Source organism: Leptinotarsa decemlineata, unplaced genomic scaffold (genome assembly GCF_025532065.1).
Source record: "Leptinotarsa decemlineata unplaced genomic scaffold, Ldec_3_MD MMD2_P_RNA_scaffold_2, whole genome shotgun sequence".
Taxonomy (NCBI): Eukaryota; Metazoa; Arthropoda; class Insecta; order Coleoptera; family Chrysomelidae; genus Leptinotarsa; species Leptinotarsa decemlineata.
The window spans coordinates 13,047,259-13,062,587 of NW_027412529.1; the positions used below are offsets into that span (position 1 = coordinate 13,047,259).

The following is a 15,329-nucleotide window of genomic DNA, read 5'->3' on the forward strand; positions in this document are numbered from 1 at the left end:
GCCGAAATAAATAAATTACAACAAAATCTATTATAAAATATAAATCGATCATCCACTATAGGAAGTTCATTAACCAGATATGATGTATGTTATAAATATTTGAAATAAGTCAAAGGGTCCTTCCAAATCGTGGTTTCATGCGCTTCACGTTTGCAAAAGCATTTTATTTTACGACCTTTCATCAATTTTTCACCACAGATTCATAGGATGAACTATTCCCTATTTCCTCTCTAAACTTTGACATCACAAGTGGTTTTGTGCTCTTAGGCAAATTCTCATTTGGGGTCAGACATCAAACACTGTATCTCTTAATTAATATAGTCCTTAACTATTTCAAAGTAGGTACACTGAAAATATATCACAATAAAATCTCATTTTTATTTGGGTCCAAATAGAAACTAAAAAAATAAGCAGTTATACTTACAATTTTATGGTGAAATACAAGAAAAGAAAGTAAACTTTCTAACTAGTAAAATATTTCGAAAAAAAAAACTAAATATGTTGAATACAAAACTGCATGAGAGGAAGCGCATATGGGGAAAACCCAACATGTATCAAGTTTTGAATAAATGTGAAAGTGAAAATTGTAAAAAAAAGTTTGGCAACATATTTTGGAAGACGTCAATATTCGAAGTATTAAATTTGTATTCAGCATATCTAGACATTTTACAGATCTGATAGTGTATAATAAAAAAAAAAACATTAACTTATGTGATATATCAGGACCAACAAATGCGCATGTTTGTTAAGTATCAAGGCCTGTTTTGGTTCTCAGTCAGGGCTGTTTCTGAAAGTCGCCCATGTGAATACTGAACATGTTATTGTGTAAATCTTTTTAGCCCACAACGGACTTGACTGACTTTGGACGATTAGAAACAATACAAACTGAAAGCTAGCACAGACCTTTTATGTATATATAGTTTATACGACGTCAATCCGAACAGTTGAATAATACTAATAAAAAAATCCATGTAGGTTGATGAGAAATAAAATTAATTTTGAAAAAAAATGATACCAAGCCGCCCATTCCATACAAAGAAACTGCCAACGTTTGGTAACTATTTAGTTTTTATGCCATTCGAATTGACTTCATATATACTTTACACTGTGGAAACATGATTCAATAAATTGTAAGTACCTCCCTCTCCTATAGATCAATAACTTCAAAAACTTCAGAGATCAGTAGGGTTGGAATGGTATTTCGGTTCTTTTATTTCAAATTTTGAAATATTTGGGCTTTCACTAAATGTTTTTCATTTTCAGCAACAGAAAATTTCTTGTATGAAAATTGTACTTTCACAATTAAAAATTCAAGAATATTCCAAAATTAATCTAAGAATACTGAATATATTTCACAATAAGATTCCATACCATATTTATGTCAGCGTTTTATGACAAATAACCTTAATACCTTTAATTATTGATTTAATATGAGTATTCATAACAAGTTTTTTCCTAAACCTAAAGAACAATTCAGTGAAGAATTATAGATATACTAAAATCCTATACTAATGTTCTACCTACTTTCCTGTTCTCCATATTATATTATTTTATCACAATTGATTGACAAATGTGAATATCACCATAATTACCTAATATAATAAAAATACTCGACATTCACCGGTAATCATCGAAGCAAGTAGTAAACACAAACATAATATTAGTTGTACATTCATTTGTTCATATATAACACTCCTGATATTTTGGCATATTGAGTTTCTTTAACCTCATAATAATTAAATTTCAGTTAGTAATAGTAACAGACAAAGTAAAATTTGGATCAGAGTGAAACACTATTAGTCATGTATTTTATTATTGAATATATTCCCTGAAAAGTCAAAGCAAATCCAAGCTGCAAAGTGACAAAACATTTTTTTATATCTCTGAAACAATCAATTTGATAAAAATGAGTTATTATCTTTACTATTTATTGTAATTTTACGATAAAATGAGCTATATTATTTACCATAAAATTTTCCACAAAAACGGTCTGATGATTTTTTCCCCAATCAATCAAAATATACCTAATTGTCCAAGACAAAATCTTATTGACGAATCTTCATTTTTAAAAGTAAATAATTATTCAGTCATGTATATTTATATGTATGCAACACCTTCATAAATAAATACTTATTAAGATAAAAATATAGGAATATTATCACTTTCATATGCTCTCAGATTTGTTTGTAGAAGTCATTCTTTTGAAAAATTCCTGGAAATGTTTGACTTCTCAATTCCCTTCATGATAATACAATTGATAGTATCCACAATCCTTTTCAGTTTATAACTGGCTCAAGTACTTCGGTTTCCCCCCTTTCAGTTTTCTGATTCAGTGCGCTATAGTCCATGCTAGCCTAGCAAAGTAAATGGGCAGCTTCTTTAAACCAGTGCTGCTCTCAGCGTACGATTTCAACTTCAGACCACTTCATATTATGTTGGAAGACAACCGAGAAAACTGGCTGAGATGCACTGAACTAGAAAACCTAAAGAAAAGAGGTTAGGTTAGGTCCAAAGTGAGTGGGTATATTCGACCCTCCACCGCAACCCGCAAGGATTTATCGTGGCTCACACATATTCACACTCGATCAAATAAACCCAGCTTCTTAATGAAGCCGATTAGTTTGTATGGTGAGTGGTCTTTCAGGTCAGATGGTAAGAGTACGGCTCTGCCGAACAATAAAAACCTGATTCGGTCCCCAGCGGGGCAGGCACAAAGTATTTGCTCTGCTGTTTCATTGTTAATGAGGTAGTCGGATAGTCAAGGTGCAAGATTGCCACCTTGATACCCGCGACAACCTTCCCATATGAGGGTTTTTGCACGTCAGCTACACCTGACAATGCCTTACATTCAACCGTGCAGGGCTTATTCGCCTCTGGTTTTGATGAATCATCATTTCAGAGCTGAAAACATTTGCTAACCTGCTCATGGAGGGTTTGTTCCTCAACCTGAGACAGATGCTGCGTACGCCGCTCGAGAATTTGGTGCAAGGCGGTTTCATATGTTATCCCGCTCTTGAGGAAACGACTCAATCGTTTTCTGGCTGCACCATTAAACCTTTTTTAAAGGTTCAGTTATTGGATTAAGAGTTGGAGAGTTGAGAAGCTCTCGCACCTGATCTAAATTTACAGGGAGGTCAGTTGGAGTCGTAAACTCGACATCCATCTCCTGTGTAGACTCAGGGTCAGAAAGAATTTTTTAGTTTACTTCAGCCGAGAAAACTGGCTGAGATGCACTAGACAAGAAAACCTAAACAAAACAGGAAAAGCACACCAAATTAACAAACAAATAGTTTCTAGGTATCAGGAACAGACCAGTTATTACTTGAAGGCTACTGATACTAAAAATTGAAGTAGCTTTTCATGTCACAATAATTTGATTTCTTCAAAAATTAGTATTTTCATATTACATTTCATAGTCATTGTTTATTTTCTTACGTTTTTGGTTTTATTTTCAACTTTTTCAACTAACTCATCCCAATATTTCTGTTCTACTATTCTGCAATTTCATTCATTCTTTTTCCCATTCGCTTTCAAATAGTCAGCACTTTTTTTAGACAATTGAATAGTTTGGTAAAGGTATGCTTGAATAGGATATGCTCTATCACATTTCTTTTTAATGATGCATACAGTTTCCAGAATTTATTTTTAAAGTCATAGTCAGGATTAATAAATTGACAAAAAGAGACCTGAACTTAAAAAATCTTACTTATAGGTAAAACCTATGATATATATAAAATCGGAGATACAAAGAAAAGGTTGTTTTGCATCTTTGACTTTGAAAAAAATAACACTGCTCGGATTTGTTGAAAATTAAAATTAGTTTTCGTAATAAAATAAAAATCCAGTGAAACATTTATCCAGCTGCCATTTTATTAGCAGATAGCAGAATGTTTCATTGGAATTCTATACAAAAGCTTGGCCATAGAGAGTTGCTATTTACTATTAAAAAATATAATTGATACCACACGTATTGTAAATACTAATTAAATGCTTGTTTTATAAGAGAGCGCACGTCAAAATTCAGACCAGCTGAACTCGATATTTCTGTAGAAAGATTCACACTATAAATTACAAAATATTTTAACAAAAAGTGATGTCAGTTCATTGAAATATACTATTTCTAAAATAAATATTCTAATTCATGTCATTCTAAAATAAAATGTTCGCTCAGTAATCACTCAAAAGAGATTTTCTTGGCAGTACTATCAATTTGTTTTCAATACTGGGTAGAGATAATCCAGTATTGCACTATAATGAAAATAGGCAGCTAAAACCACAAACAGATGCCAGATTGCGTGAGCAAAAGGCAAAACACCATCACATTTGAAAAATATAATTCCCAGTAGGTACAGTAAACCTCCCATGGATAGTTCCTTCATTCCTAAAAAATGATGCTGAAAAAAAAATAGAATAGAAATTTATTCGTCATCAAAAATTTCATACATGTAGTACATACAAATATAAAACTTCATCAAACTAGTCAGAACAGAACATAAAGCAACTGCGCTTATCTATAGTTACAATGTCTATATACATGTTAGCAGTTAAGAAGACATATTAAAAAAATGCAAGAATGGTTATCAGCTTAAATTAGTTAAAATTGTAAAATCTAATTATTTGTACAAGTAAAATAAAGTAATTATACAAAAATACCTAGAGTTGTAGAAATTCTTCAGCTGAATAAAATGCATTTTTTGTAAGGTAGTCAGGTAAAGTACTTTTGAATTCAGTGAAACTACATATATGTTTCCAAATAGCTAAAGTGCTATATTATAGCAGATGATACCCTGATAACTTGAGGATCCCTGACCAAGAGCCAGTCAAGAGTATGGTAATTGCAGTTCATTACCATTCCGAGTGTGATGTTTATGTATCACGTTATTTTTAATGTAGCTTGATTCATATTTCTTGATATTCATTGTTATGAAGAAGATATACAGTGAAGGCAATGTTAAGAGTGCCAGTTCAGTAGAGATATTTCTACAGGATTATCTGTGACCTAGACCTGCCATACATCTTATTATCCTTTTTTGCACAGTGAATACTTTTGTCATATGGGCGGAATTTCCCCATAAGGTCAGCTTATAAGACTTTGCAGACTGTATGAGTCCAAAATACGTCAGTTTGAGTACCTGCAATGAAACAGTTCCCCGTAACTGTCTCATTACAAAACATAAGCTACTCATTTTTGAGGTACTTCCCAAGTCAGTTTTTGATCAATTGTAAGTCCTAAGTATTTAATATGACTGACCTGCTGTACAGATTTATGATGGATTCTTATGAGGGGACTGTAATCATATGAAGTATTTTTTTGCTGGATGAACACGAAGACTGTTTTATTTGTATTAACTAGTAAACCATTATTTTTACACCAGAGTAAGAATTCCTCTGCAGTTTTGTTTGAGACTTCTATCGAGAGTGGAAGATTGTTTTTTGGTACTATTTGGCTTCAATTATCTGCATATGTTATATATTTGGTGACAAGGATTCAAGTACTATATCACTCAAAAAGATTATGAAAAATAGCGGGGCCAGTTTTGATTCTTGTGGGACTCCCATTGTAACAAGGGCAGGTTCTGATTTTGATTGAAAGTATTATTAGAAAACAAACTGATGAAACTTTTACTACTTGTTATATGACAAAGAATTATATCTCTTTTTATGAAAGTACTAAATAGAAAATTAATTCTTCATGATACACCCTAATATAAAACAAGTCATGACAAATTATGAAACGAAAGTTTGGTGAACATCTATAAAAAACTTAGCAATCATTTATAGTTATAGCGCAAGATCCCAGAGCTCCAGCCCTAAGGATAAGCTAATATTTTGGCAATAGAGTGTAATTATAATAATAGTAAGAATGTTTATTCCTTTTTGATATGGTATGTCAATGTACTTAGTTATGTAAGAATAATCACTACATAGTATAAAACAAAATCGCTTCCCGATGTCTGTCCCTATGCATGCTTAGATCTTTAAAACAATGCAACACATTTTGTGTGTGTGTTTCTGTTTGAAATCTGTCTCACCTCTACGAACGACAACCCTCAGAAGTCAAAACTTGTGCGAGCTAAGGATTACCGAGGTCTTACATTTTAACGTGTGATTCCTAAAACGGGTTGAACGATAGCAAGTGAAAATCGATCGTTCAGACTGTTGCAACTAGTTGCATCAATAAATAAAATATATAAAAGAATAAACAATTGTTTGGAATACACAAACATAAAATACATAATAGACATTAATAAATATTGCATGTAAATGAAGACAATAGTCGAATTATAAAAATAGAAAACATGTGACATTAATTAATTCCTCTATGGAATGAAATGCCATATTTAACAAATATTCTGATGATGAATATTTTACTTCCTATATGTTTTTTAGATGACCAAAAATATCTCTAAATTTATTATAGAATCTGATTTGTTGATAACGATGTGAATTTTGACCCTCAGTCAGTCTAGTAAAAGGTTGATGAAGATGATTGCTACGTAAAGTGTTGTTACCACATATTACATTATTTCTTAACGTTCCTTTATTTATAATACCCATTATTAACGAATGGAATTCATCCCCGATTCCCGCGGATGCAACATATAATCTTTTTTTGAAGAATGAAGACATTGAGAATGAAGGCATTGTTTAGATTATTCCCGAAAATGTTATATCATGAAATAAAAGAAAAAAGTAATCGATAGTACTTTTTCACAGACACTGTATCACTCTTTTTATTGTCAAGACATTAACTTTGCTAAAATCTGGATCTGGCAGTTTTGGAATCTAGGACAATTCTATTAAAAATTCCTATAAAAAACTTTTGCAAGTCAAATTTTCGGGACTTAATTTCTTTATTTTTATGTCCTTCCTCTAATATGAATTTGCTATTTATACCTAAAGGAATCAGATTTGTTTTGAATCTACAGTTTTATTCAAAGGGACAAATGATTGTTAAGGATGTCAAAATATTCCATCATAAACGGGAAGATGCTTTTTAACAGAGCCCCAATATAATGATCAAGGTCCTAAGAAAATTCAAAACAGAATGTTTGCAGGCTGAAATCAAATATAGCAGTTTATGTTATGTTTACCTCAGCTATTATTGGAAGAACGGGGCCAAGTCCCATAACAACATAAAAAATAACTTCTAGCATTTTGTACTTTTCGTGGAAGATTTGTTGGTAAGTGACACCAATGACGGCTAGAAACCATACTATCCATCGCATCTGGGAAGCCCAACCTTCTTGTGGCAGTTGTTCTAGTGTCAACCATGGAAAATAAGATCCCGCAATGAAGATGTAAATCATAGCTCTATCGCAGCGATGAAGAATATCCTTCAGCTGCCTGAAATGATGAAAAAAGGCTTAATTAATGATTGTATTCAGCTAACATTTTATATGAAATTGTTACAAATTTAAACAGCGATTGCATTTTTTTCAAAAAGAGAAATGCAATTATTCATCACTGCTAAGATATATTAATTTGCTTCTTAGGTTTTTTTACATACAAGATATGTTTCAGAAATTTTGAAAACATTTTATCTCTGAATGTAATGAAAATTATTCTGATTTTCAAAAACGACATCTAGAATATTTATTTCAATCAAAATCAATGAACTCGTAATGGGGAATGTTCCTCCTGACGAAAATCAAGTAGTTTTCATAAAAGAGCTCTAAAACAACGCATTTTAAACTTATCATTTCAACATTTAAAGGGATTCGTTTCTATTTCACCATTTGGCAACATCGGTTATAGCTAATAAAGGACAATGAATCTGTTACCTGTATGAGACAAACAAAGATGAGATATTTCAGAGGCGTGAGTGCTGTTCTGTTTACTTATGTTCCGAGTTCCGAAACATTCTGTAACATATGATATGCTATATATATATATATATATATATATATATATATATATATATATATATATATATATATATATATATATATAAATATATATATATATATATAAATAACAAAACAACTGTTGGTTATGTGGCTTGTGGAGGTGGTATTGAACTATAATTTATATTTTCCTTTTTTAAAGTAGAATATCTAGATAGGTATAAATTATTTCAACTTGATATAGGCGCTGTTGCCAATATGTGAATTAGAAACAAATCCCTTTAAAAATCAAAACCCAACATTTGAAACATCAATTTGAATACTTTTCGAAGTGAATTTGAAAAACTCATGAATTAAACTCAACTTTATTTTGTTCAAACTTGCATTTTCTGTAATAACCCAAATTAAGGAACATTCCCCATTGAAGATGAAATTTAACAATATTATTCATGTATCATGAATAATAAGATTTTTTGGGAAAAAAAGTTTTTGGCGCTCTACTACTCCATCTTGATACATCTTTCCCAAAAATTAATCACTCCTAAAAATATAACCTTTTCAATTTAATAATAGATATTAATAGATACTGTAATGAATCTGAAGCCAGCCCTGACCGATATCTCAGCCAGCGAATAAACATGACATCACCATGAAAGAAGCAGTCTGACTCGCCGGGAAAATACTAGGCGAGTACAGAGACCACTAGATAAATCTATATCGTTACCGATATATAAGCTCTGCTTCCCGTCCAGAGATGGAGTCTGTATCCAGAAAGCAAATTGAGCGGTTAAACAAAGAATTCGAACAGTGAAGATAAATTAAGCGTTGGTTGCTAAGTGTTGAATATAAATTAGTTAATTCGTTACAATACATAGATAGATGGATAGACTACATACATATCAATAAAAATAGTAAATAGTTTAGTTACCTGTATTTATTGCAGTAAAAAACGCAATGGAAACTGGTTGAAACAGAGAAAAGGAATATCAAAGTGACACCATAAACGATGGCAGAGAGCAAATGGTCACGATCATTAGATCTGTTAACTAACTCGAACGTTCCTATGATACTGGGAATAATCCAGAAACCATGAGTAATAATATTGGCTAAATGCTCGATGGATGTTGGGCAATAGGCTTCCTTGAGCTGTGCTCGTTTGTTCATCCATTGTATGCTGAAATTAAAGTCAATTTTTATTGTAGTCACGTATATGGATTAAAAAAAAAACAAAAAAATAAAGCCAAAATAAAATAAAGCCATTTTCCAGAACAATATACATTCAAACCTGTTGTATACCTGAAAAGTAAGTATAATAAAGTAGTTACAAAGAAAGTATATATAAGTCCAGGTGAAAACACCTCACCCTTGCCTCTCAAGTGAACCTACCATTTTGCAGATACCCGACAGAGAAACAACAATTAACCCAGCTAATGTTGAGCAGAGAGCTGAAGTAAAACGATCAGGCACCTGTGCAACATCTTCCATGTGGAAGATTCGTCGCAAATAATGTCTTATGTATGAAAAGCAGAAATTAATTTCATTTGGTCCGGATGATCACCGATAGACTGGTTTCGGAGTATTAGCTCCTCGTCAGTACCGGAATGGTCATTTTAGACGGAGTGAAACGTTTGAAGGTCCCAAACAAGCAAAATCAATTACAAGCAGTTATAAGCTCTATCTGCAGTTAATTTAGTAGGATGTCCACTGCGCCACCTGTAGACAAAGTCTAGAAGCCACAAACACATACTCCGGGGTAGGAGTCAGAAATGAAATTACCCTCCTGGGCATGCAGTTTCCAAAATAAATAAGGCAGCTACTGTCAATATACCGTGAGCTTTGAAAAGAGGGTTGCACATGTCCCTGGTAGCTGCTTTACACATGTATGAGAAAGCCCTCTTTTGAAGTACAAAAATCATTTGAAATAAATCTGTTGACCAAACTACCCAGCAGGCAATTCCATGTCTAATATGGGGATAATGAGAGTAAAATAGGCTGTTCTCGAATGTGAATAGCCTAGTTCTGAAGAGATGACTCTTAGTGCAAAGCAACGTGAGACAAACTTCTTGATATTGAAGGATAACGGACACCATTCTTTAATTTTATGGTAATCTCTGGATATGACCTCGTGAATAGTATGGGTGTCTTTATTGTGTGTTTTCTCTAGTCTTAATTTGTAATAGGTCTGCTTAGCACGATTTTTTTTATTGACCTGTATTCATTATTTATAGTAATTAACAAATGCGGTTTAGCTAGGACCTATAAATTTCCTTATGTAATGACCTTAGGTTTTTGGCAAATATTTTAATGCCATTTTTCAAACAGGGTCTTTTTTGTTTTTTTTTTGTTAACCCATTGGAGATGGTTTAGAATTATCTAGCAAAGAATGCCAGTTCGTTCGCTCACAACATTGACAGATACTATTGCAATTCTCTTTACTGAAGGAATGACTCCATTCTCACTTTTACTGGACGTACTGAAAGGGAATTGGGAAGAAAAAACTAACACAGCTTCATGATCCGATAGCCCAGAAGGAATAACAAAACAGTCTGTACTGATGAGATCTAAATTACTATAAATGTAGTCTATTATTGAAGCCGAGTATTGAGAAATACGAGTGTGATAGTTTGTATACATGACTAAATCAAAAAAGGTGAGGAGACTAGTTAACAATGATATACTTATGGAGTGTGGGGTCTTCAAAATTGATATTGAAATAGTAAGAATAACGGATGAATTATTTGCCAGCTGCGAGAGCAATGATTCTAAGTTTTTTAAGAACTGATGAACGAGCTTTATAAACGTAAATTATATATAGTTTCACAACAGGGACAGAATTTAATGCTTAATTCGAAAGTTTTTTCTAGTAGCAATATACTATAGCAGTTCCGTCAGGAGAGTTTTTGATCAAAATTAAAGTTACACAATGAATGTCATCCACTACACTAAATTAGTGAGTAGCCTGGTACATGCATAGACTCCCCTACCTTGAGCCAGTGTTCAATCAGAAGGATTAATTTAGGAAAGTTTTGGCTTCCTAAGAAAATAAATAAATCATCGGTCCTGTTGCTAAATGACTGAATATTCAACAGTAAGAGCGTCAGTTGCTTTGATGAACAAAGGATTTTAGAATTGAATGCTAAGTTGTTATTGACCCTACAAAGATGGTTCTCTAAAAATGTTCATTATATCCTTATAAGTTTGACAATTCTTCATATAATGAGGGATTTTGATCTACTGTCTTGGTATTAGTAATTATTGGTAAATTAGTATGAGCAACTTTGTCTACAGAAACTTTTTTCATATTTTTGTCAGTTTGGCAGGCCAGTATTACGTCGTTTTTATTAACGTTTGCAGTCCTTATTTTGGTATGAGCTACTTATTGGACAGTTTGATGTTAGATTATCCGTTTTATGTCCAGTAAATAGATATCAGGGTTTGTTACAACACCAGATGTTATAACAAAAAATGTTATATGTTATATGTAAACTTGATCAGTGATTGAATATACTGTCGCAAGATATAAATACACATTAAGGTTGGGTGAGAGGTTGAAATCAAGGAATTCATCGACTGTATACAAACAATTATTCAAAAAAAAATTAATGCTGTTTTACTACCTTCTGTCCTAGAATTCGGAGCTAGACTCTCACGAGAGAATGGTTGATAATAATTAATGTCTGTCTTTGACACAGTATTTTTGGTCCTTGATGAAAAAATCAAATTCAATATGCATAAACAATATATGGCAATCGGAGAATACTTTTTTTTAAATAACAACTTACGAAAGTCTATTATGTACATGAACTTTGAAGATTCGTTTTACATGTGCAGAGATGCCCAAAATATCGGACCATATTGCAATTTCGACTGAATCAAACCCTAGTATATGAATTTCGAAACCTTCATAGTGACAGAATCTCCTCAAGTTTTGTAAGACATGAGTTATATTGCCTACTTTGGAGCATAGATAGTCAATGTGTACTTTCAAAGTTATTTTTTCATATTTTATAAAAAAAATATGTGACTCTGTTCTAGGGTCTTAGCACACATGTTGGTGGGGACTAGATTTGATACTAAAGTGATATTTTATGTTTCAATAGTTAAATTCATCAGATGCAATGTTACTTATGTCTATAAGATTTAGATTTTTATGTGATAATAAAATGCTTATATCACCGGCATGGAGTATCATTTTATTTAGTGTTGTGAATGTACAACTAGTCATTACTAATTTGAACAAAAAAGAATTGGTCCCAGAATTAGGCCTTGAGGCACATCCAGTTGGATGGTTTCACTTTCTGAGTTTACATAATTGATCACTGTTATTTGAGTATAATTTGTTATGTATGGTCCTTACTGTCCTTATTTAATAAAGTTGCCTTTGACTAAATGAGAAAATGTATTTGAACTAATATTAGGTATCATGTGCGAAGTAACTGATGAAATTATTTAGTAGGTACCTATGTAGTACCTGTAGTGTTTGTAAAATAAAAAAATGAAAACTTACCATCTGAATTTTTGTAGAAAAGTATGTCTATTGAAATACAGCACGTATTGTTTCAAAAGTGTACTGCTTATCATACCTAAAACATTGTGGTATAAGAACATTTAAGAAATAAGGTGAGAGATCCAATAATTAAAAAACTTGAGTTGAATTTTTTTACATTATAGTTTTAATAAATTATTGGAAAATACTACATGTAATTTATCATTTCATATTAACGAAATCAAAAAGTTTTTATACGAACCAATAAATGGATAAACAAATTGCACGCCCGTGCCTTCGATCTTTGACCTAACGTTTCAATGTTCAATCTTTCTGTCAACCTTTCAATTTCAAACCTTTGACGAGTAAACAATCCCAAAGTCAATCTCAACCACAGCCACAAACCACATGAATGAGTCTTCTTCTGATACAAATACAGTCTCTCTCTTTCTTGCTTTTAAGTTGGGCGCATTTGGCCAGACTCCTGCTGTTATAATAATTAAAACAGTTTCGTTGGAGGGCATAGCGGTCCTCTTCACCAGAACGTCTAAGAATGACAACAGTAAGTGGGGAAACATCTGTATACCGAAAACCCACTCATACGGGACATAAAATTGAAACGTACTACACTGTACTACACTATTTCACATTTAACTCTTTGTTCATTTTTGTACGAAAAAATTATATATTCATGGTCTACTTGTTTTCTGTGATGAGTTTTCACTGATATTTTCGACTTCGATTTCATCTTCCCGTGGTTTCATATTGAAAGTAAATTTCGTTTAAACAGTTTGATACTTTGATAAGAAATTGACTTTATTAAAACAACGATAAAAATAAAATAAAAACACAATAAAAATTAATTGGCGCTCCGGGCTACTTCGTTGATTCAAGTGGCGCATAATATAATATGATAATATATTATGATATAACATGATAATATATTTTGTCGATAATAAATTTTCAATATATTCATCAATTGAATTTGTTCATATCTCTAAAATGTTAGTCAATGAAAAGTCTCGCGCTTCTCAGAAAATAATGAACTTTGCACTATGAACAGTTCAACTCCATCGAATTACGAGTATTTCATAAGTGGTAACTTCATTCAATTCTTCAGTTGAGTTCACTGTATGTTAACTGACTGAAATATATGTATTTATAGTTGAAATCAATGAATTTATCATTATTATGAAACAATACCGGAGATAAGATGGATATTCAACTTTCTTCTCAACTCACCTTTGACTTTTGCACTCATATCACTGCGAGTGGAGCAGAAACTAATAAAAGTAGGTACTCGATAGGATTTACTTGTTACCTGCTATGAAACGGAGAAGGTCAGCAAAAAGTTCGAAAAGCTTATGTGAGGGATTATACACTTTGTCAGGTTTCGTTTTAGAATAAACCCGATATTTATTCTAGTAAAATTGAAACGAATTGTATGTTGGATAAGATAATATGCAGGTAGATAATGTAATAGATAGATAGATTTATTGATCCTTTTTGCTGCATAATGTGTAGATGGGATAAGTCATAATGATTACCTCAACTCTTTATGAGCTTCTCGAACTTGAAAAATATGTATTTTATAAGTGGTTTATGATTTCAGAAAGGTTATCCAAAAAATGTACATATTCAAATGTGCGCTTTTTCGCCTTCAATCGGATTAATTTGTCTGTCTGTTTTTCCGTTCTCGCTGTCGCCCCCCTACGAGCAACAACTCTCAGAAGTCGAAACTTATGCGAGCTAAGGACCATCGAGGTCTTACCTTTTAACGTGTGATTTCTAACACGGGTTGGACGATAGCGAGTGAAAATCGATCGTCCTTGAATAAGTAATAAATCAATATATTTGAAAACATTTCCTAGAAAGTATAGGTGAGGGTATAATTCCTTGATTAGATCGAAAACTGTGAAACTTCATAAAACAAAATATTACCGTGATTTTGATGATGAAACAGTTTTTCTTTGTTCATGCTTCTGTATAGATTCATAGTAAAATCATAGATAGTATACTTAAAGTTTGTTTACAGAGAGTATTCATATTCATGTTTGCTAAAACTGACAACTCCCTATCTCACTTCTACTTATATGGGATTTAGTAATTTATGTTGTCCAGGATAACATCAGCTTCTCGTCAATACCATAAAAGTATCGAAGCAGAAAAGATTCACCTGCAAACTAATACTCCTCGTAACGTAACTTTTCGAAAAGGAGTCATGGATTAATATTAGGCTTGTTGACTTAAGTTTTGATCATCGACAGTAAATTATTTCCTTTTTGATTCATGATACGATGATCACGATGGTATTTACTGTTTATTCTTAATATTGACGGAGTTCATATGGATTGGGGAACCGATAAAACACCAAAACATGAATTATTATTTCTTAGTATTTATAGTCGTTGTAAAAGTAGAGAAAAAAATAACATTTACATGTTCATAAAGACACTATCATGTGAGAGTTATGCATTGCATTTCGCAACATGATTTCAGTTTCCAGAAATACATAGCATTTGTTTAATTTAAGCAACCTAACATTATATGAATATGTTTTTCAATACACAGTATATTGGGATGGCTGGTATTTAGCCACATTAAAAAAATCAGTACTTAAAAACCTACATGTGAAACCTAGAATAAGGATCGAGTTAATAGTGATGTTTTTCTGACACCCATTGTATCAATATTATACAATACGATCAATTATGAATAAACGAATTTCACACCTGCAACTTCACATTACTGTATATATATATATTCTGTCATACTGATTATACTTGTATACATAGAAGAATAGCTATGCTAAACTCCGCCAAGTAAATAAAGACCCTTTACTATTATTATTATATGTGATGGAATCGGCCGATAGGTACTTGATGAAAATCCAAAACGTATTCAAAAAACACTTAACTGTGAGGTTTTCGACAAACACTTTACAGTTTTACAAAACCGCAACACGTGTTTTGCTATATAATAGCTTCTTCAGGCTT

The 15,329-nt window shown here is 32.2% G+C and overlaps 1 protein-coding gene across 2 annotated transcripts; it reads right to left on the reverse strand.

Moving 5' to 3' along the window:
- Positions 1-354: 354 nt before the first annotated feature.
- Positions 355-14,295, reverse strand: LOC111503585 (monocyte to macrophage differentiation factor). Of its 2 annotated transcripts, none has more exons than XM_023157929.2 (5): positions 13,576-14,295; positions 12,355-12,430; positions 8,776-9,021; positions 7,095-7,347; positions 355-4,394 (listed from the first exon to the last, which is right to left on the reverse strand). In XM_023157929.2, the coding sequence occupies exons 1-5, from the start codon at positions 13,592-13,594 to the stop codon at positions 4,206-4,208; spliced, it is 783 nt and encodes a 260-aa protein (XP_023013697.1). In that variant the 5' UTR covers positions 13,595-14,295; the 3' UTR covers positions 355-4,205. The 2 variants fall into 2 exon arrangements, with proteins under 2 accessions (XP_023013697.1, XP_023013698.1); XM_023157930.2 differs by lacking the exon at positions 13,576-14,295 and adding an exon at positions 12,596-13,531.
- Between the last annotated feature and the right edge of the window lie 1,034 nt (positions 14,296-15,329).

Excerpts from the sequence above, each read along its gene's own strand:
- LOC111503585 (XM_023157929.2), bottom strand. Across the intron at positions 9,022-12,354 it reads TTTCTACAAAAATTCAGATG|CATACAATGGATGAACAAAC; the intron begins GTAAGTTTTCAT and ends CTTTAATTTCAG. Across the intron at positions 7,348-8,775 it reads TTTTACTGCAATAAATACAG|GCAGCTGAAGGATATTCTTC; the intron begins GTAACTAAACTA and ends TCATCATTTCAG.